The sequence below is a fragment of the Ursus arctos genome, unplaced genomic scaffold, assembly GCF_023065955.2.
Source record: "Ursus arctos isolate Adak ecotype North America unplaced genomic scaffold, UrsArc2.0 scaffold_16, whole genome shotgun sequence".
NCBI classification, from domain to species: domain Eukaryota; kingdom Metazoa; phylum Chordata; class Mammalia; order Carnivora; family Ursidae; genus Ursus; species Ursus arctos.
The window spans coordinates 12,008,254-12,030,024 of NW_026622830.1; the positions used below are offsets into that span (position 1 = coordinate 12,008,254).

General features: G+C 49.0%; 1 protein-coding gene across 18 annotated transcripts in view; it reads left to right on the forward strand.

Moving 5' to 3' along the window:
- STAU1 (staufen double-stranded RNA binding protein 1) overlaps positions 1–17,560 on the forward strand; it is an 88,013-nt gene extending 70,453 nt beyond the window's left edge. For 10 of the 18 annotated variants that reach the window (XM_057312479.1, XM_044385883.3, XM_044385886.3 and 7 more), the window contains 8 exons: positions 8,325–8,555; positions 10,100–10,243; positions 11,977–12,123; positions 13,320–13,395; positions 13,591–13,910; positions 14,524–14,646; positions 15,383–15,468; positions 16,056–17,560. In XM_057312479.1, coding sequence (XP_057168462.1) covers positions 8,325–8,555; positions 10,100–10,243; positions 11,977–12,123; positions 13,320–13,395; positions 13,591–13,910; positions 14,524–14,646; positions 15,383–15,468; positions 16,056–16,071 — 1,143 coding nt within the window. In that variant the 3' untranslated portion in view covers positions 16,072–17,560. The remainder of the gene's footprint in view (positions 1–8,324; positions 8,556–10,099; positions 10,244–11,976; positions 12,124–13,319; positions 13,396–13,590; positions 13,911–14,523; positions 14,647–15,382; positions 15,469–16,055) is intronic. The other 8 variants (XM_044385885.3, XM_044385887.3, XM_048222221.2 and 5 more) reach the window with 1 other exon arrangement.
- The last annotated feature ends 4,211 nt before the right edge of the window (positions 17,561–21,771 follow it).

Consider the following 21,771-nt stretch of genomic DNA (forward strand, 5'->3'; position numbering starts at 1 on the left):
GTCCTTGCCCCGCATTTGCCCTGTAAGTCACCTCTCTGATAACTTCATTTGTTGTTGGAGACTTTATGGTCTTAAAAACCATAACTAATGGGTTGTTATTCAAAATGGAAAATAAAGTACATTTTGTGCATGTTTCCTTCAAAGACCCAGTGAGTCCAGATAGACGGGGCAGGTGAGGGAGGTTAATAAGTTTCCCGTAATGGTCTGACACCTGAAGAATTCTTTGCAAATCCTTTTGGTTTCCGTACTTGGTTATGCAAGTGTTTTACTGTACAGTGCAGATTTCTATATCAATTCTTTGGTCTTTCAGAGGTGATTTTTTGTTTGTTTTTTTTGAGAGAGTGTGGTGAGAGTGGGGAAGGGCAGAGGGAGAAGGAGAGAGGGAGAGAATCTTGTAGAGCTGGATCTCATGGCCCGGAGGTCATGACCTGAGCCGAAATCAAGAGTCGAATGCCTAGGGGCACCTGGGTGGCTCAGTCGGTTAAGCTTCTGCCTTTGGCTCAGGTCCTGATCGGGGGATCCTAGCATCGAGCCCCACATTGGTCTCCATGCTCAATGGGGAGTCTGCTTCTCCCTCTCCCTCTGCTGCTCTGCCCCCCACTCGTGCTCTTAATATCTCTCTCTCTGTCTCAAATAAATAAATAAATAAATAAACCAAAAGACAAAAGAAAGAAGTCAGACGCCTAACGGACTGCGCCCTCTGAGGCGCCCCAGAACTTCAGAGTTGTAAAGACTAGCCTTTCAGAATGCTTTATGCTTCTACTTCGTTACTTAGGCAAATGTAATTTGAGGTGGGGCATTTGCTTAAAACAATTTTAAGTGGTCCATAAATTTCTTTTGGCCTGTTTTCTTTTTTTAAAAATTCCCCCTAATGGGGCACCTGGGTGGCTCAGTTGGTAAGCGTCTGCCTTCGGCTTAGGTCATGATCCCATGATCCCCATGATCAAGCCCCGCATCGGGCTCCCTGCTCAGTGGGAAGCCTACCTCTCCCTCTCCCGCTCCCCCTGCTGGTGTTCCCTCTCTTACTGCCTCTCTCTGTCAAATAAATAAAATCTTATAAAAAAATAAAAATAAATAAAAAGTCCCCGTGCGGGGCACCTGGATGGCTCAGTTGGTTAAAAAGTCCCCCTGAAGCTTATTATCCTGTAAAACACTAATTTTGTAGCATTTTTGCAGTTACAAGTGATCCCCAAACTTCATGTCTGACCTTTATAAAATGTATGCCTTCCCTTAATGTGCTAGCGCCCTAAGCTGACTCCTGAGTTCAGTCCTTAGTCCGTCAGCTGTGTGCTGCTGATTTCTGACCTGTGGCCAGCTCTGCTTCCCTGCCTGCCATGGGGTACAGGTGGGCTGGGAAGTTACACTTGCATCGTGGGGCCACCCTGCATCCCCCCACAGCATCCCTGTCCCACCCTGGCAGGTAGGACCAGGGTTATACTGTCCCCTCCTCCCAGAGCGCAGAGCCCTGGACAGACTAGGGCTGTATCTTCTCACCTGGCTCTACGTCCCTTCCAGCCCTTCTCCCTCTGTTGGGATTTGGGGAGGGAGGCCATGAGACAGGAGACATACGGAATGACAGTTAGGGCTAGTTGCTGGGTGGGAACTAGGGAGCTGTTCTCCAAAAAGCCACGAGGTCTTCCTGGGTACTTGTTGCAGGAAGGGGAAGAAGTCCTCCTTTTCTCCTCGTGCTGTGGGAGTGGTAGCGCATGAAAATGGATTTTTAGAGATTAGAGGGATGCCAAGATTGTGGGAGTGGGAGGTGCCTGGTTTCCCGTGTCACCTCAGGGTTACAGAGGTGTGACTGCTGGCGCCAGGGTCCTGGATCGCTGTGAAGCTTGCCACCTGTTCCTCCTAGTTGTTGCCCTGCCTGAGAGTCACAGAGCTTTCTGGAACCTTAGTGAAGGAATGCCATTTTGTTTTTGCTCTGTGGGATTTGGGGACCAGATTGCTTCGGTCCCACTTCCCCTTTGTTTAGATTTCAGATTTAGGTTTCAAGCTTGTGTTCAGGAATATGTAACACATAGCTGGTCACCTGAAGGAAGTTTTGGGAGTGCCCTCTGGTGGGTGAATATCTTTAAGTTAATCATTTAAGACATTCCAGTTCTGCGTTGGTGGGGGCATTGAGTTAATGTGAGTACTTACGTTAAATAGCTCATCTGTCAAAGGGTCCTGTTACTTCCATTATTAGCTGGAACAAGGGCTTTCATTTTTTCCCCCACAGTTCTGTCACTTGCACCTGGAAGATCACCTGGCACATACTGGATGCTCAGGAAATGTTTGTTGAATAAATGAATGGAACAGTTATTTTTTTTACTGAGTTTTTTATAGTAAAATCTGTCACATAGAAATCTGGGTGAGAAGTGTTTAATAGGAGAAGGCAGGAGCCTTTCCTATGGTTCTTCTGAAAAAAATGTATATAGCTTGACTGGATAAAATACATAGTTTTAGTTAAAAAGTGTGATGGTGCGGATAAAGTCACTGGGAGGCAGTTGTGACCTCTAAGTGACCTTGCACTAAATCCATCGTGGGTGGGCCTCCACGTTTAGATCTGTGGGCTCTTGATGTGAGTAGGTGATGGAATCATATCCGAGAGGCCGGGTGGGGCTGAGTGTTCGGAGAGCAGGCTGTCAGGGTGGGAGGTGGTGTGTGAGGGGCACCTGGGAGCCCCGCAGTCTGTGTGCGGGGGCCCGAGTCAGCTGGGCCCTCCCAGCCGACCTCTTCCTCTGGGGGGCAGTGAAGGCCGCTCTCGGAGGGGCTGCTGGTTCTCACCTGGGGAGCACAGCACTGCTGTTCTGGGGCTCATTTGGTTTTTCTAGCCATTTTTTGAATATTTTATTTTGAAAAATTTAAAACCTGTGGAAAAGTTGGAAGAATAGGACATGAATTTCTCCTTCACTGGGATGTACTTAGTGATTAACATTTTACATTTGCTTTTTCTCTCTGTGAACGTACATGTTATTTTCTGTCTCTTCTTACTCTTGCTTGGTCATTTGAGACTAAGTGGCAAGTATCAGTATTCCTAATACTTCAGCATGTATCGTTTAAGGACAGGACATGATCTTAAATAAGCACAATCTAATGATCAAATACAGGAAGCTGAGCCTCCCCAGTTCTTATGTAACGTACAGCCTAGATTCACATTTTGCCGTCCGGCCCTCCCCTGTCCTTTCTGGTGTGTATCGTTCTGGCGGCAGCACAGGGTCACACCCGCAGAAGCCGCTCTCCTTTTGTCTGTTAACAGTTCGCAGCCTCTTGACATTTTTTAAAAGGTACTTTGTAGAATGGCCCTCAGTTTGGTCTGATTGTTTCCTCATGATTAGTTTCAGATCATGCATTTTCCCCTCAGGACACCACAGAAGTGGTGTTGGCTCTTCTGAGCCTCACATGAGGCCATTTTTCCTGTGGCCGTGACCTTGGTTTCCTTGGTCTGTAGACCAGCTTCACCTTAAGGAGACTTTCTTTCTCTGTATGATGAATCCATACCCTGCACGGAGATGGGTGAAGGTTATGCCCTAAGAGGTTTCCGCAGTGATTCTCCTAGTCACTGATGGTTCTCCCCAGCATCAGTCACTGCCGTGGTGGGTTTTCTGCCTTCCCGAGCTGCCCCTCCCCAGGAAACACCCCACCTCCGGACACAGATTTTTATTTAGCATAGGTCCACAGCTGCTTTTTTATTCCAAGTGTCCCTTCATTATTGTTGTCAGTTACTGGGGGGGCGCCTGGCTGGCGTAGTCGGTGGAGCAGTGTGACTCTTAATCTTGGGGTCATGAGTTCAAGCCCCATATTAGGTGTAGAGCTTACATTAAAAAAAAAAAAAAAAAGAAAGCAAGAAAAAGAGCCATGGTTCATTATTGCGGTCATTCATTTTGATGTTCAGATCGCCATGCAGCTGGCTCCCGTGTCCTTTGATATCCCCCTGTGGGGGTGGTTTTGGAAGGGGGTGGTAGTTTTTTTTGAGGCATAACTTATATAAAGTAAAATCCACCCTATCCAGGTCTGTGATTTGATATGTTTTGATGAATGTATACAGTTGTGGAACCAGCACTGCAGTCAAGACCCAAAACTTCTCTAACCCCATAAAGTTGCCCTGAGGCCCTTTGCAGCCAGTCCTTTTCCTCCATCCTCAGCCTCAGGCAACCACTGAGCCGATTTCCACCCCTACGGTTTTTCTCTTTTCAGAACGTTACAGGAATGGAATTAGAGTTTATAGCCTTTAGTCCGGCTGCTTGAACTCAACGTCACGCGAGTGTTGAGGTGTCCATGTTGTCCCGAGCGGTAGTTCCGGTCTTTTTTTTTTTATAAAGGTTTTATTTATCTGGGGCGCCTGGGTGGCGCAGTCATTGAGCTTCTGCCTTCGGCTCAGGGCGTGATCCCGGAGTCCTGGGATCGAGCCCCACATCAGGCTCCTCCGCTGGGAGCCTGCTTCTTCCTCTCCCACTCCCCCTGCTTGTGTTCCCTCTCTCGCTGGCTGTCTCGCTCTCTGTCAAATAAATAAAATCTTAAAAAAAAAAAAAAAAAAGATTTTATCTGACAGAGGGCGCACAAGTGTGGGGGGGGCAGAGGGAGAAACAGACTCCCCACTGAGCAGGGAGCCCGACCTGGGGCTCGAGCTCAAGCACTGAGATCGCGCGCTCTGCGCTGCGGCCGCCCCCCCCCCCCCCCATGCCCGGCGCATGCGCCGGAGCGCCTTTCCTGCCCCGCCTCAGCCTCAGCCCCGCGCCGCGTCTTGGGCGCCGGTCTGTTCACAGCTTCGGTCAGTTTTGTTACTGGGTTGTTTTATTACTGAGTTTCGAGGGTTATGTATATATTCTGAATACAGTGCTTTTACCAGATACGTATTTTCCAAATACTTTCTCCCAGTGTGTGGCTTGTCTTTTCATTTTTTGCATAGCATCTTCCAGAGAGCAGAGGCTTTTAGTGAGGTTGAATGAGCCTACTTTTTCTCTTATGTTTCGTGGTGGTTGTATGTAACCTAAGACACCTTTGTCCCCCGTAAGGTCATTCTCTTCCTTCCTTCTCTTTCCTTCTAGAAGCTCTGTGGTTCATTTTGAGTGCCGGGTTCTCTGTGTGCCGTGAGGTGTTTTTTGTCCTCTGTCTGTGCTCAGTACCCTGCTCGCTCGCTTCTCACCGCCCCTCTTCAGCTTTTGAGTGAACTTCTTTCAATGAAATGGAAGGTCGTGCAGGGAGATGGTTTAGCCCTCCTTTGACCTTTCCCTGCTCGTGTTTTGGCCCCAGGAGAAATGTGAATCTCACAGAAATGGCCTTAGCCGGTGCGGCAAGGAGCCGGATCCCCCGCACGGAGAGCAGCATGTGGGGGCCGGGCCGCCAGGCATGCTTGGTGCTGCTGGAAGGAGGCTCACTGCTTCTAGGCCTTGTAGGCAGGAAGCCCTGGAAAATACCTGTATTTTCAAAATATCAGTTTATACCTCTAATTTCAATCTAGCCTCACAAGGGTCTTCCTCTCCGTTCCTGATTCCCTGCTTAGACCTCCTGCTGTCCGTCTGTCGAGATGTGCTTCCTGCGCAGGAGAAGGTGCATGTCTTCAGGGCACAGCCCGTACAAGCCCGTGGCTCCCCACCCAGATCCAGATCTAGAGCGTTCCCATAAATCGCCAGCAGTGCCTGGGCCCCTTTCAAGCTAACACCTGACCAGAAGAAACTTTTCTGAAATCACTGTCGCTTCATGTTCTTTGTCCTTAGACTTCATGTAAATGGAATGATGTAATGTGGATTGTTCGGTGTCAGGTCTCTCATCCTCAACGTCTCATCCTGTACGGCAGTAGCTAAGTGCTGCGTGGTATTCCAGTGTGTGAATGTGAAGCTGTGCTTTATCCATTGTCCTGTTGATGGACATGTGAGTTGTTTCCACTTTGGAAACTTTTATGAATAAAGCTGCTAAGGCTCCTTGTGTTACACATATACCCAGAATTGCCAAGTCAAGGGTAGGTGTTTAATAAAAATTGTCAAGCTGGGGATGCCTGAGTGGCTCAGTCAGTTAAGCGTCTGCCTTCCACTCAGGTCATGATCAGGGTTGTGGGATCAAGTCCCACGTCAGGCTCCCTGCTTAGCGGGGAGTCTGCGTCTCCCTCTGCTTCTCCCCACTGCACATGCGTGTGTGCTTGCGCGCTCTCGCTCTCTCTCAAATAAATAAAATCTTAAAAAAAAAAAAATGTCAAGCTGTTTCCCAAAGTGATTGTACTAGCTAATACTTTGACCAGTTGTTCCACATCCTTGTCAACACTTGATACTGTCAGTTGTTTTACTTTTAGCCATTTTGGGGTATTGTGTATATTGCAGTATTTCATTGTGGTTTCAATTTGCATTTCCTTGATCACAAGTTATCATTTTTTCATATGCTTATTGGCCATTTAGAGATCTTGTTTGGTAAAGTACCTGTTCAAGTCTTTTTTTTAATTGGGTAGTTGACTTACAGGGGTTCTTTCAGTATTCTGGATATAAACCCTCAGATACATATATTGCGAATATTCTCCCCCCATTCTGTGGACTCCCTGTATTTTCTACATGTTGTCTTTTGATGAGAGCAATTTTTAATTTCGAGGAGCTCCAATTTTGTTTTCTTTATGGCTGGTACCTTGTGTTTTCAAGAGCTCTTTGCCAACTGCATGCTCCGGGTCTGAAAGAGGGAGAGCTCGCTTGCGAGAGTGCATAAGAGGGGAGAGGGTCAGAGGGGGAAGCAGATTCTCTGCTCAGCCGGGAGCCTGATGCGGGACTTGATCCTGGGACTCCAGGATCATGACCTGAGCTGAAGACAGTGGCTTAACCAACTGAGCCACCCAGGCGCCCCACTCCTGTGTGTTCTTCTGAGAGCGTTAGAGTTTTAGCTTTCACATTTAGGTCTGAGTTCTGGCTCCAGTTACCTGTTGTTTGTGGTGGAGTTTGAGACTGTGGTTCAGCTTTTCTTCCACGTAGGTATCTAGTTGCTTTTTTTTTTTTTTTAAGACTTGATTAAAAAAAAAAAAAAAAGCCTTTTGGGGCGCCTGGGTGGCACAGCGGTTAAGCGTCTGCCTTCAGCTTAGGGCGTGATCCCGGCGTTATGGGATCGAGCCCCACATCAGGCTCCTCCACTATGAGCCTGCTTCTTCCTCTCCCACTCCCCCTGCTGTGTTCCCTCTCTCGCTGGCTGTCTCTATCTCCGTTAAATAAATAAATAAAATCTTTAAAAAATAAATAAATAAAAATAAAAAATAAAAAAAAATTTAAAAAAGCCTTTTGGTGTGCTTTGGTATGTTTGCCAGAAATCACTAGACCAAATGTGTGCAGGTCTGTTTCTGCATTCTGTTCTGATTTATTGATCTCTTTGTTTGCCTTTAAAGAATCCCATGAGGACATCGTTGATATAACTTTATAGGAAGTCTTGAAATTTGGTAGTGTGAGTCCTCTTAGTTGTTCTTTTCAAGAGTGTCTTAGCTAAACTAAGTTGGGTTCAATTTTTATTTTCCTTCTGTGTGATCCATTAAGAACTTTACTTAGGTTTCTGTTCATATTGTTTTAGTGTTTTTCTCCCATCTTTGTTGACTTTCTGTATTTTTAATATATAAAACACTAAATGCTTCTAGAAGTCAAAACTGTACAAAAAGATACATTCAGAAGTGTCATCCTGTCCCTGCTCTCCCCAGTCCCTCCCACATGCTGTAGGGAACTAATTCTCTCGGTTTCTGCTTTATCCATCCTGTGTTTCTTTTTGCAAAAATAAGCATATAAACACACACATGTGTGTAATGTATGGGTATATATAAATCTTTCTTTTAACACAAAAGTTAGGGTACTGTACAAACTCTTTTTCAGTTTGCTTTTTTTAACTTAGCGTGTATTGGAAATCACTGTCAGTGCTTAGAAATTTCTCATTCTTATAGCTTCATAGCAACCAGTGTTTCATAAGCTCAGGCTTGGCTGGAGGCTCAGAGCAAATACTAAACTTGAACTCTTTGTGTTGCAATTATTTCTGGACTTCACTGGAACAGCTTCCTTTCTGCCGTTTGCTATGGATAACCCAAACTCAGGACGCTCTGTGACCCTGGGGAGACAGGAGCAGTTCTGCTAGGAAGGTGGGAGCAGAACTCGTTTCCCTCTTTATTCCATGCTAACTGTGTGGGGGACTGACCAGACCCAAGAACATTAACAAGTCTGAGAAATAAGGGAAGAAGAGCATTCAGGATTATCACTGTTTACTTTTGCTGACCTTTACGCTGCCTGCATTGATCCGGTCTTGTCCGTACCTCCCTCTTCCCTGTGGTTCCTGGGAGGTCGTGTGCTAAGCAGTGTGTCCTGCCGCTGGCAGTAAGTGTCTGTCACGCTTTCACTCAGTCTTTCCCTCTGAAACAGGTTGCCCGGGAGAGTGGCCCCCCCCATATGAAGAGCTTTGTGACCCGGGTGTCAGTTGGGGAGTTTGTGGGGGAAGGTGAAGGGAAGAGCAAGAAGATCTCAAAGAAAAATGCTGCTATTGCTGTCCTCGAGGAGCTGAAGAAGCTACCACCCCTGCCTACAGTTGAGCGAGTGAAGCCCAGAATCAAAAAGAAAACAAAATCCATAGTCAGGGTAAGAACCTTCTCGATCGAGGAGGGTATTTCCATTGCCTGTAGACAACTGGTGGGGGTGGAGGGAACGTTAAAAGGTTTACTAGGTTGCTGACCCTAGTGACGGGATGATCGGTGCTGACGTGCCACCTGCCGGGCCTGGTGTGGGGGCCACCTTGTGTAGTTCCTCCCTGGAGCCCCCAGTTAGGCAATGATGTGGACACCAAGGGGGATCGGCAGAGGCACCTGGAGCTGTGCGCACACATCGTGGGTGAGGGGTGATCACGAGAGCTGTGTGCACCTGCAGCGCCCTTCTGCAGAGAGAATGGCTGAAGTGTCCTTCCTCCATCTCGTTCACCACTGCACTGGTGCGAGTGTGAAGCAGATTTGTGGGAGGAAAGACGTCTGGGGGCAGGTGTAGGAGTGAGACATTTCACCCAACACCTCCTTATTCTTTAGAATTTTTTAAGCCATGTCAATGGACTGTCAAAAATTATGCTAGCCCCTTGCTCCCCCACCCAGAGAAGGGACAGGAGTCCATTTGGGCATATTGAGGAATACTAGAGTCTGTTCTATTATGATTGTCAATACACAGTTTTGACCCTTGAACAGCACGGGGGTTAGGGTTGCTGACACCCCCAACCCAACCCCACGATGGGAAGCCTGGATTTAACTTTCGGCTCCCCGAACACTTAACCACTGATGGCCCACTGCTGACCAGAAGCTTTACCAATAACATAAACAGTCAATTAATCCGTTATATATATTATACATTGTGTTATATGTGCGTGTATTAAATGCTGTATTTGCACAGTAATCTGGAGGAAAGTGAACATTATTAAGGAAGTCATAAGGAGGAGAAAATATACCATAGCGTAGTTACCAAAAAAATCCACTTCTAGGTGGACGTGCACAGTTCAGACCCTGTTGTTCGAGGGCTAGCTGCAGTTTCCCGCCCTGTCAGGACCCCGTGCCCGGGGTGAGCGCGCTCTGTCCCGCGGCAGCTCCCTTTTGCTCTCAGCAGATCCCAGAAACCACCCCACATGAGTCGGGGGCCACGGGTCCCTTGGTGCTGAAGGTGGCCACTGGGAAGGAACCAAGGGATTCTTAGGTTCTTTCCACATGGTGTCAGCTTGAGGGTTTATGTTTTGTGTGTGGTTTTTTAAAAAATAGTTTCTGGATTTTGAGTCCTTGTTAAGAAATCTGGGGACCAGTTTTAAAACACAGACTTTTGGGGGAATTTTAGGAATAGTGTTCTGTATTTTTTTCTCTCTTCATTGTCAAGCTGAAATTTATTGTTAAAAAGCAGACCTTTCGGGGTTGCTCGCCTGCCCATAGTGGGATATTGATATTGGTTTGCCATGAAGACCTTTTAAAGTCACCTCAGAGCAGTCCTAGGAAATCATTAAGCATCTCTTAATTTTAAGAAGGTTTAAGAAAGATCTGATTAATCCTGGGCACTTAGATCAACATAAGAGTAAGGTTGTGTCGTGTCCTGATCTCTGAATTGGGGAGGTCCTTTCTGTGGCTCACGTGGCCCACGGTTTCTGCATTCATCGTTCTCAGCTACAGGGCAGCACAGACTGCAGCCAGGGGATGAACCCGATTAGCAGACTGGCCCAGATCCAGCAGGCGAAAAAGGAGAAGGAGCCAGAGTACCTGCTGCTCACAGAGCGAGGCCTCCCGCGGCGCAGAGAGTTTGTGATGCAGGTAGGTCCGCGCGCGGTGGGCGGCCCTTCTGTGACCACGCCCCCTCGTGGCCAGACAGGGTCCGGGCGCTGCATGCTGTCCCGAGGAGACCAGGTCCAGTGCCCTGGCCCGGTGGGCCCCGCTCCCTGCCGTCAGACATTAGCAGTATTAAGACCATATTGCTTGTAGTAATTTGATGCCTTAAAACGTGTACTTGTGTGCACATCCCCCGGGCTGCTGAATCCGCAGGTAGCGCGGACGCGTGCTCCAGGTAGTGAGTGCTAGGGCAGTGGGGTTGCGGGTGAACATTTCTCATCATTACATCTCCTTGAAGGTTTGTATTGTTCTTTTCAGAAGGTAAATTTTGTAGGTTCTATCAAAGGATCTGTTCCTGTTTCTCCTAATCCGTCTGTAGAATCTGGAGTCTAGGGTTGGTCCTCCGTAGATTGGGATTACACTTTGGATTAGTGCAGAATGGTTTCCCTGTATTTATGAAACAGTTACTCATATGGGCAGCCTACGTTGTGATTTGAATTTAATGGTGTTTTCTGATGAAAAACCCAATACTTAACTCTCGTGTAGCAGTTTATGACTTTGGAAGCACCATTACTTAGCCCGGTGTGTTCCCCCTACCCAGTCAGAAGGCAGGAAGGGTCATGGTCCTTCCGGGCTACAAAGGAAGATGGCAGCGTGCTGAGAGTAATTTGGCCAGAATCAAAGCTGGTAGATGGCAAGGCCAGGACTCACCCCCAGAGCCCTCTTCACAGGCCGGGGAAGGGTTCCTTGAATCTCAGTTCTGTGACATGGGGCTTTTGGTCTGGTTGGAAGAGGACTGTAAGCAGTGGTGTGTGCTGGAATATGTGTGACATTCAGCTCTCTGAGGGGGAGTGGCTGGCGGGAAGGGGGGGTGTGTGTGTGTAGACGAGTTACGCACGTAAACTACAGGTTGGGTACCGTACAACTGTCGCCGACAGGATGGGTAGCACACAGTTGACAAATAATATATAAAATACATAACGTTCTTTGCTGTCGCCTTCCGTCTGGCATGTTAGTGTAGCTGTCGCCGACAGCGTGAGGGCCGTGCGCACAAACGCCGACCGCGCGGTTCGGGCCGGCAGGCGCGCGTGCTGTCGGCAGAGGAGCGTGGTTTGTCGGAGAGCCACTTGGTGCTTTTGTTTACGTAAACGAGATGAAAGTAAAACACAAAGACATGTTAGAACTTCATTTGTGAACAGTGAGTGACTTTGTTGAATCGGATCGTCTTCAAAGATGGGACGAAGGCTCCCGTTTCTGGTGCGGCTCTGGGGCCCTGCTGTGGACCCGGTGCGCTCGCCAGCTTCGTTTGCAGCCACGCGTCCGCATCAGCCTTTCCTCCCTCTCGTAGGTCTAGAGAGACAGCCAAAGCCCCGGAGGCGCGCGTGCCGCCGCCAGGTGCCCACAGGTTTCCTGGGGTCCCGGGCCGGGCAGCGCGCGAGGAAGCTCGGTAGCACAGATGCGCGTCGGGTGGCATCCCCTTAGGAAGCGAGGAGCTTTTAGAACGCCTCACGGCGGTCTGTCAGAGTGCTGCTGAGCTTCTGTGATGTCGCGGCAGACCGCAGCGCTCCAAGGTGCCGCGCATCTGTGGCGGCCTCCGCGGGCGCCCCTGGGAAGCTTCTGGCCACTGTTGGGTTCCTGTGCCCGCACGCCGCTGCCTGACCAGTCTTTACTCTAAAGGTGTGAGCACTGCTCTGAGTCCTGACTTCGTCTTCATGCAGGTGAAGGTGGGAAACCATACCGCAGAAGGAACAGGCACCAATAAGAAGGTGGCCAAACGCAACGCCGCTGAGAACATGCTGGAGATCCTTGGTTTCAAAGTCCCACAGGCTCAGCCCACCAAACCAGCCCTCAAATCAGAGGAGAAGGTGACTGCTCGGGGCTCTGTGTCCTTGCTGTCTAATGGCAAGATGATGTCCTCGCCTCATCTAGGGGACTCTGGCAACCTGCAGGGCCAAGCTTCAGGGCGAGGCTTCATCCTCCTGGCAGGAGAACAGCCCTGCTGAGCGGCGTCCTATCCGTTTGGAGCATTATAATGTGGTCAGAAGGGGAGTTGCATGTCCGTGGCTCCGAGCGTGGCTCTGGGTTAAGTCGTTCTTGTTTCCGTATCTTTGTGGTCGGGGACGCTTTACTGGAGGGCAGCTCGCTCCTTTCCCCTTGGAGGAGGATGGGCGACGGGGCTGCAGATGAACGTGTCTGGTTCTGTCCTTGTGCTCTCACAGTGAGGCCCGCCAGCCTCAGGCGTCTGCTAGTTGGGGAACAGGCTTTGGGTTTTCTGGGACACCGACAGAGTGTGATTTATGGAACAGAACTCGTAGTTTAGATTCAGGACTCTTTTTTTCTTTATAAATTGAACACTAGATAAAAATGTTCTGCCAAGATTGGTAAGAGTACCCTCAAGCAAGTTCTTGACTGAGCTTGTTGCCCCTGAGCGATCCCGGGATGGAGCCCCTCCCTGTGCCAGCCGTGTGGGCAGCGGGCTGGGACGGCGATCAGACGTCGGCACAGAGCCTGGACTTGGTTTTTGAGTTTTTCGTTCCAAAATCTGGTAGAGGATTCGTAACATTTACCTTCTCGGAAAGGAGACCCGCGTTTGACAAAATTGTTCTCTCCTAACGTTTCCCCCGTGTTTGTTATCTTTGAGAAAGTCACCTTTTCTTGAATTGGATATTAGTTCCAGAAGAGTCTTTTAGCTTCTAAAAGCTTCTTTCCCCACCTTGGGCTCTACCAGTCTAGCATCCCTGGCTCTCTCTGGTCAAGCGTTCCCCGGTCCTCCTGTGAGTGCCGAGCGGAGTTCAGCCCCAGGTTCAGGGGCATCGTTAGCTTCCCCTCGTCGAGGATAGGCCGTGGGGGCGGGGTAGCTCTGGGGGAGGGCAGGGGGCTGCCGGGTGGTCCCGTGTGGGGCTAGGGCTTCTCTGCTGATTACCTCTTCATATTTCAAAAGGTTACAAAGCACAGATTAATGCTGGTTGGAGTTTGTATAGTTTCAGAGAGTAGGAACTAAATTTGCAACGGTTTGATTTACGCTCATGGCCGCCGCCTTCTTTTTTTTTTTTTCTTTAAGACTCCAATAAAAAAACCAGGGGATGGAAGAAAAGTAACCTTTTTTGAACCTGGCTCTGGGGATGAAAATGGGACTAGTAAGTGTGATGTTAATACTGTCTTGGTCTGAATGTGATTCTGGGCTTTGCGTGGTTCCTGGAATGACGAGCAGTGCTGAGCTTGTGTCCTCCCCGTGCCGTCGAGCGCCCCGAGGGAGGGCCAGCGGGTTGGAAAATGTCTTTCCCAGCAGCGCATGTGGCCTCGTGTTGATCTGTCTGCGTGTCCCTCCCTAGGCAATAAAGAGGATGAGTTTAGGCTGCCTTATCTTAGTCATCAGCAGCTGCCTGCTGGGATTCTTCCCATGGTGCCCGAGGTCGCCCAGGCCGTAGGAGTCAGTCAAGGACACCACACCAAAGATTTCACCAGGGTAGCTCCGAATCCTGCCAAGGCCACGGTAACTGCCATGATAGCCCGTGAATTGTTGTATGGGGGCACCTCGCCCACAGCCGAGACCATTTTAAAGAATAACATCTCTTCAGGCCACGTACCCCATGGACCTCTCACAAGACCCTCTGAGCAGTTGGACTATCTTTCCAGAGTCCAGGGATTCCAGGTAACTATTAGTCCAGAGCTGCGCGGTCTGGACCTCAGTGCAGTCATCTTTTTTGGGTTTCTCTCAGAAAATGAGCCTTGCACCTCGTTTATTAAATCCAGGTCTTTATGTGGAGGAAGGGGGTGGAGGGCACGTGGTACCCGGTGGTCCTGAGGTGGGTGGAGGGAGTTCGGGAAGTGTAGGACAAGCCTCGATGGTAACAGAATAACCTCGTCCTTCACTAATAAACTTTTAAAAAACCCAAGCTAACCATAATAACAAAGCTTCTCATCTTAGTGATAGTTACAGCAAGAATAGATTCAGTATTTCTGCCTAGTAGGAAAGGACATGGCTTCTTTCAGACCAGGTGTTTGGTACCTCCTCCCCCCAGACGAGGGTTTTTGGGTAGACATCTAGGTTCCTGGAAGATTTTGGAAGCTGGGGCCTGGGTCTGCTGCCTGCAGCCCTCGGTGCCCCTAGCAGCAGCCCCTCTGATGGTCTTGCTGACCGAGCAGAAGTCGGTGGGGCCGTGTCAGGCTGAGAGCAGGGAGAAAGAGAGGTCCTCTCCCTGTTTGCTGGGCCCCGTGCGTATTCGCCGCTTCCCTACCTGGCCTCAGTTTTCTTTTCCCTTCAGGTTGAATACAAAGACTTCCCCAAAAACAACAAGAACGAATTTGTATCTCTTATCAATTGCTCCTCTCAGCCACCTCTGATCAGCCACGGCATTGGAAAGGATGTGGAGTCCTGCCATGACATGGTACGTTCCCCAGTGCTCCTGGCTCCTGCCTGTTGCTGGCCTTGGGAAGACAGGAAAAGGGTTATCCCGTAGACTTTGGTTGTTTTAGAGATTTCTTATTTTTGAAGGTTTCTTCCTTAGTTTATTGGATTGGTTTTTCATTGTTTATCAGAATTCGTCAGCTTTGACACTCCTTCCCGTCCCTGTGCTGACCTGGGGGGTGGACTTGGATCTCCACGAGCTGTGTCCACTCATGTCCTCCCAGAACAGACCACAGGCCCAAGTTCGGGCAGCTATAGAAAGCCCCTTACTTCGGTCTTTTGTTCAGGCGAAACTACCATTAACAAGAAGTACAAAAAACCTGAGAAAACTGAGAAAAGGAACTGATTAATCTAGGCGAACTGTGGGATGATACCCACCTGATGGAATGTAATGCATCCGCCAAATTAGCGTCTTTAAAGATAATGTATTCTAACAAGGCAGCACGACAGGTTTTTGTTTCCGTGCAGGATACAGAATGTGTAGTCTAGTACCATAAAGTTAAAAATATTAGCAGAAAATATAAAATTAACAGAAGTTGTGATTCAATGAGGTAAACATAGATAATTTATATTTCACACTGAAAGTTCAAATATTAAGGGAAAGTGTGACTTAGTGGGACTACCTGTTTTGGCCCTCGCCTCCTTGTTCAAACAGCATCTTGTGCTGTGGCCCCGGGTGGCAGTCGTGCTCTGACTCTTCTTTTTTTCCCTGCCAGGCTGCACTGAACATCTTAAAGTTGCTGTCTGAGTTGGACCAGCCGAGTACAGAGATGCCAAGAACAGGAAATGGACCAATGTCTGTGTGAGTGAGCTGATTTACTGGGAAAGGCAGTTCTGTTTCTCATTTGCATTAAATTCAAACCCTCTGCTCAGCTCAGTAGAGAGACACTCCCCTCTATCACTTTTTGTCCCTTTCCCTGAAAGGTTTCCAAGTCGTGGGCGGAGCTCTACTTTTTCAAAAAAAAAAAAAAAAACTTGAATAGGTAATAGATTCACAGTGTTCAAACCCCACAGTGATTTTTCAGAGATGCCCGGTGGTCAGTCTTGCCCCCTACGCAGCCCTCACCCATCTCACTCTCCCTGCCCCCACTCAGAGATCACGTGTTTATTAGTTTCTTTTGTATCTTTCCTGTGTGTTTCTCTATGCAAATACAATCCTGTATTTCTTGCATTGTTCCTTTCCCCCGGAGTTCACGTACTGCACACACATTCCCCTCATTGCTTTTTTCACTTGGCGGTCTGTCCGGAGAAAACCGGAACCCAGTGGTCATAAACTGGGGCCTGTGCTAGTGGACTTTAGTGTCTGCTGATTTCTTCTCGTTTTTAACATGGGTTAAACTTTCTTACATTTCAAAACTGGCATCATTTTCATTTTTTTCTTCCTTGAAGGTGTGGGAGGTGCTGAACCTTTTCTGGCCACGAACCGTTGTAAAACCCCAACATATATACTGAAAAACTGCTTTGAGAATTTGGAATTTCTGATACCTCCAGTGGGCTGAGAGACGTGCTGGGTAAAGAACCAGAGGCGGCAGTGGTGACGAAAGCGGGAACACAAGGAGGCGGCCGTGGCTGCACTCGCGGGTGCTGTTTTGTCCCCACACACAGGCAGCTGCTGGGGGGCACGGCGGGGCCTGCCAAGTGGCCCTGGGCCCCTCGGTGCTCAGCTGTGGCCGCTGCTGTTTGGGCTGTGTGAAGGAAACTGGAAACAGAGCACGACCCTTTCTCAGAGTGGCTCACTCAAACCCTTGGGACACACCCTGGACACTCACGCCGGGGAGCAGGGGCCTTCGACCAGCCCCAGAGCAGAAAGCACCAGAGAAAATCAAATGCTTCCTACTCAGCGCCAACTAACCGTTCTAGCGTGCTATGGCCCCCCCTCCCGTGGCACCCACACCATCACCACTGCTTTCTCTCCCAAAAGAGATACATATTCTTAGTTTTATTATTTTCTTTTGATTGAAATGACACTATATAAATTTTCATCTGAGAGTTTCTCAATTGTATCTAGTTACATAGCACAGTTTAGAAACTTGTCTGAGACTGACTCCACCAGTAATCTAATCAGCAAAGATCATATCCATGTGTATGTGGTTATACGTTTGGACTTTATTGGACTAACCCAGGACCATCTCAGTGATGCAAATTCGTGTGCCCTCTGGTTTAGCTGAACCCGTCCTGGACTTCTCAGAGTCCTCGATGAAGTCTCCCACGGTTGTATAAATTGGACAATTTAGGAATTTTAAACTTTAATGATCATTTGGTTCCTTTTCTATTTTATTTTTGTTAATGCAACAGGACTTAAACAAATGAACTTGCATCTTTGTTTTAAAGATTATTAAAAAAAATTGTATATACATACAGCTCTTGAAGACACGTAGCTTTCACTACACTACAGGATGTGGTCTCCACGTAGTACGTATAAACCCGCAGATGGATTTCCTTGAGTGCTTGGTACTGTTGATTACATCTCCATGTAGGGCTGAAAAGAATGACCCGTGTTTATCTCTGAAACTGTGTTGCTTTTGATGTTGTGTTACTGTGCACAGAAGTGTGTGCGGTTAAGGTCCTGCATATGGTCCAGATGAAAAGCAACGTAGCCTTGCGAGTTAAGTACCGCTTCGATTCATTGTTTACGCTGGAATTTTTTCTCCCCATGGAATGTAAGTAAAACTTAGTGTTTGTCACCAATAAATGGTAATACTAAATTTTTTTTTGTTAATTTATTCTCAAATGCCACTACTGCCAGGTTGGTTCCCTCCCAACCTGCCTCCTACCCTTTTTTTAAGGAAGAAAGAAAAAACTTTGTAATGCTTGTGACTTCTGTTTGGGCAAAATTCTGAAGACCTGAAATAACTTTATATCAAACCATTGATCAATAAACAGCTACTAATGAATTTTTGGTCCTTTCGAGCAGTAACTAAAGAAGTGAGGGAAGAGGTGAGTGAGGGTGTGGAAGTGCGGCGTGTGGGCACCCAGGCGAGGGGAGGTGCCTCTCCTCCAGACTAGACGCTGTCACCCAAAGAAATGAGCCCGAGGAGGAGAGATTCCCGACACTTCCGGCAGGTGCTCTCGCGCTCCGAGGAGTCAAGGTGAGGCATTGCGGTCAGGCCTGGCTGAGGAGTGGGCTGGTGGCTTCTGGAGTGTAGCTGTGGCAGGTGCTCATACAGATGGTTCACACTTACAAACCGGCCTGTGGGCGGGGCCGCCAGAACGACAGCATTGTCAGGACGTTTGTCAACGCTTCCCCAGTCCTGGAGTCAGCCATTTCTCCAAGGCGCTCTGGTCCCGTTTAATGACGACAGCATCTAAACACCAAGGTGGGGGGGGGGGCGCCTGGCTGGGCTCAGTCCATAGAGCATGTGACACTTGATCTGGGAGCTGTGAGTCTGAGCCCCACGCTGGGTATAAAAGATGACTTAAAAAAAAAAAAAAAAAAGCCAAAGAAACCACCAAGGTCTGGGCACTCAGAGCACTCACTGCTACTTGGGTGTTTTCTAGGCCTTCTGAACAGACGGCGAGCAGAGAGGTCTGTATCAGTGCACACGCGTGCGTGTCCGTGTGTACGCATGTTCGTCTGGTTAGCGTATGTGTATCTGGAAGCCCTGCGTTTACACTGATGCCAGCACCCTGGGGTTCTTCACAGCCCTCCTGGTTTTAGTACCTTCCCTAATTTTGAGATTGTAGCCGATCTCCCAGCCTCTGCAGCCACCTCCTCCGCACTTGCCCCCGCCACTCGTGCCCAGTGTCTCGCTGGCGACCTCCACGCTGCAGAAGGACGATGGGAGAGGATGGTGCAGTCTTTGAAGTAAATCACGACTTCTAGTTGGCTCTTTGGCCCTGACTGCCAAAACTCTAGCAAGGGGCATTTTCCCCCTGATCTCAAGGATGGCCTAAGGATTTCTGGTTTCTTGGAAAGGCTGGTTTTCAAGGGTGATGCACCTTTGGCTTTTTTGGAAGGATGTCCTTGAACGTTCATAGAGTGTGTAAACTCTCACGCCAGTCTGGCCTCTTGGAAGGCCACCCTCTGCTGCAAGGGTTCCCTGCAGCACGCAGCCCCCCCCCCCCCCACGCTGCCCTGGTCTAAACAGGCTTGGACAGAGCTGCCCGGGAGGTCTGCACTGTTTTATGCCGGTATGCTCTCTGAGTGACAGAACCTTAGAGCCAGAACAAGGTGCTTCCACCCTGGGGACAATCCATGTGGTCCTGATTTCCCCATCGCAGGCAGAAAAGGAGACAGGAAGGCGCCTGAGAGGCAGGTCTGAAATAACCGAAGGTGCTGTGCGTCAGCCACGAGAAGACTGTGGGTCTTAGGATTTGTGGTGCTTCGATCCTCAGAGGGGAGAGGCTCTTGTGGTCCTTGGGACAGACAGGCTTGCGTCTCTCGGTCACCCAGTGCGTGTGTGGGCATTAGGTCTTGACTTTGTATAGTGCCTCTTATCAAAGGGAGATTTTAATGAGTAAAGATGATCTCCCCAGAGCTGGCTGGTTGGTTGGTTGGTCTGACAGGCCTTCTTGAGCCACAGGAATGTGACTTACAGTTCTTAGAGAAAAGTGTCCTCTCTGACACCGGGTTTCCTTCCCCCCCACACGGAGCTGGTGTGCATAGCTCTGCAGGGTGAATGTTTAGTGACAGCCACCTTGGCCCGGATCCCAAGTCCGGTGAGAGAGGGAGCCGGCGACTGCTGCGGCCCTTGGGAAGGGCATCCGCGGTTCCCCAGAGGCAGCGTGCTGCCGCCTGCCGCACTGGAGCTGCTGTGAGCTCAGAGCAGGACCCTGGGCAAGCGAGCCCCAGGACAGGGTTGCACAGCTTGTTTGCTTGAATGTAGTTTAACATTGGAAGCTTCCATCACTACCATCTCTGGCTTAAGGGCTTAAATGTCTGTGTGCCCTTAAAAACAGATTTACTTGCCATAAATGGATTTTTTTAAGCACTTGAACATTGCTGGATTGGCAGGGAGAAGTTAGCCAGTTTTCCTCAGTAGGTTTTTAAAAGAAATGGTGGGTTCTTCTAAGAGGCAATGGCTAATTCAGAGATGGGGGCCAAGGGGGTTTCGATTCATGAAAGCAGCACAATGGTCGTCTTAGAGCTTCTCGTCCCTCTATATACTTGTAGTGCTGTGTTTAATGGATACAGGGGGGTATATAGAGAATATGTGAAGCGGTAAATGTGTGAAAGCACCTTATTCTAATTAGACTTCTTTGCAATTTAAATGGCATCCATATTTTATTAGAAAAATCATATATATTTTAGGAAATTTATAGTGCTTTGCTTAATGTGTGCTTAATAGCCCAAGTTTAATTTTTTAAAAAAGATTTATTTTAGAGAGAGTGAGCCCCGTGCACGCATGGAGGGGCAGAGGGAGAATCTTCAAGCAGACTCCCTGCCAAGCGCAGAGCCTGACACGGAGCTCGATCTCATGACCCTGAGCTGAAGTCAAGAGTTGGCCACTTAACCAACTGGGCCACGCGGCCAAGTGCTGTCCCCACCCCTGCGAGTTTAATTCTTAAACTATATTTCCTTTGGGGGCGCCTGGCTGGCTCAGTTGGTAGACCTTATGGCTCTTGATCTTGGGGTGGAGTTCGAGTCCCCAGGTTGGGTGGAGAGAGTACTTAAAATCTTTCTAGTAAAATATCTCCTTCACAGTGTTCCCACAGATATTCATCAAAACCTACTTTGACGGACATACCCACTAGGCCTGCAATGACAATGCAGTCTTTAGTGGGTTTTTTTAATTGAAAAGTAAATTGAGGGGTGCCTGGGTGGCTCAGTCAGTTAAGTGTCTGCCTTTAGCTCAGGTCATGATCTCAGGGTCCTGGGATCAAGTCCCACATTGGGCTCCCTGCTCAATAGGGGGTGGGGGCCTACTTCTCCCTCTCCTTCTGCCTTGTCCCTCTTGCTCATGCTCTAATAAATAAAATCTTAAAAAAAATTTTTTTTTGAAACCCTCTTTTTTTTTCCAACCCCTTTCACACAGGGGTTCCCCCCGAAGATTTTATTTGTCAGAGCACAAGCAGGGGGAGTGGTAGGCAGAGGGAGAAGCAGCTCCCTACTGAGCAAGGAGCCTGATGTGGGACTTGATCCCAGGGGTCCTGGGATCATGACCTGAGCCGAAGGCAGATGCTCAACCGACCGAGCCAGCCCATCACACCTGGGTCTTTTCCCAATCAGGTGTGCAGTGCACGTGCAACGGTGCTGTTACGAAGTTGAGCAGGGCCAGGAGGCAGGCAGGATCAGAGAGGCCAGCACCCACCCCACAGAAGCCTTCGGGCTCTGGTCAGCTTCAGCTCATCATGGATGTCCCCGCTTAGGCTGCAGCAGGAGCAGCAGCTAGTCTCCCTGTGACCTCGGACAATGCGGAGCGTGGATAGATTAGTGAGCAGTTGGTCCCATTCTGGAATGAGGACCTATCCAAATCCTGTCATTATTCAGACTGTGTTCTTCTGTGGTATCTGCCTTTTTAATCATGTATTTCCTCTGGCTTCCAAAAAGGCCTCCCCAAGAAAGAGCCAGAGATTTTCTAGGGTTTGGAAGCCCCTTGGGCCTTTGTTATTCCGTGCAAATATCCACTGGAGTTGTGTGGCTGCCGTGTGTCTTGTACGCTGAACCTGTGCTGCCCGGGTTGGGAGGGCTTGCCTGAAACTTCTCTGGGCCCTAATGGGACACTCCTGTCTGGTTGGCTCCTTGGACTCAAGGACAAGAGCAATGTAAATGTGGTCGGAGGGTGAGCCAGACCCCACCTAAGGAAACCAGAACGGTACAGACCTCCCCTAGCCTAGGGGAGGACGACATGCTGGTTTCCGGCTGTGTTGAATGGCTGACTTTGGGGAGTTAGGGCCAAGAGGGTTTTGTTGACAAGTCTGTGCCCTGAAAGCCCCAACTCTGAGATGGTGTGAAAAACTGTCATTGCTCACTTTGGCCAGGTAGCCTTTTCCCAAGGGCCTGCCTGAGGGAGCAGCACGGTAGAGGGTCGACAACCCTGTGGACAAGGCTTCTGGGCTGTGAAGAGATCACCTCCTGAAGGACCAGGGCGCAGTAACGTAGGTGCGCAGATATTTACATGTGGCGGAGTTGCTGGCTGGAGGCCTTCACCAGCGGGCAGGGCAG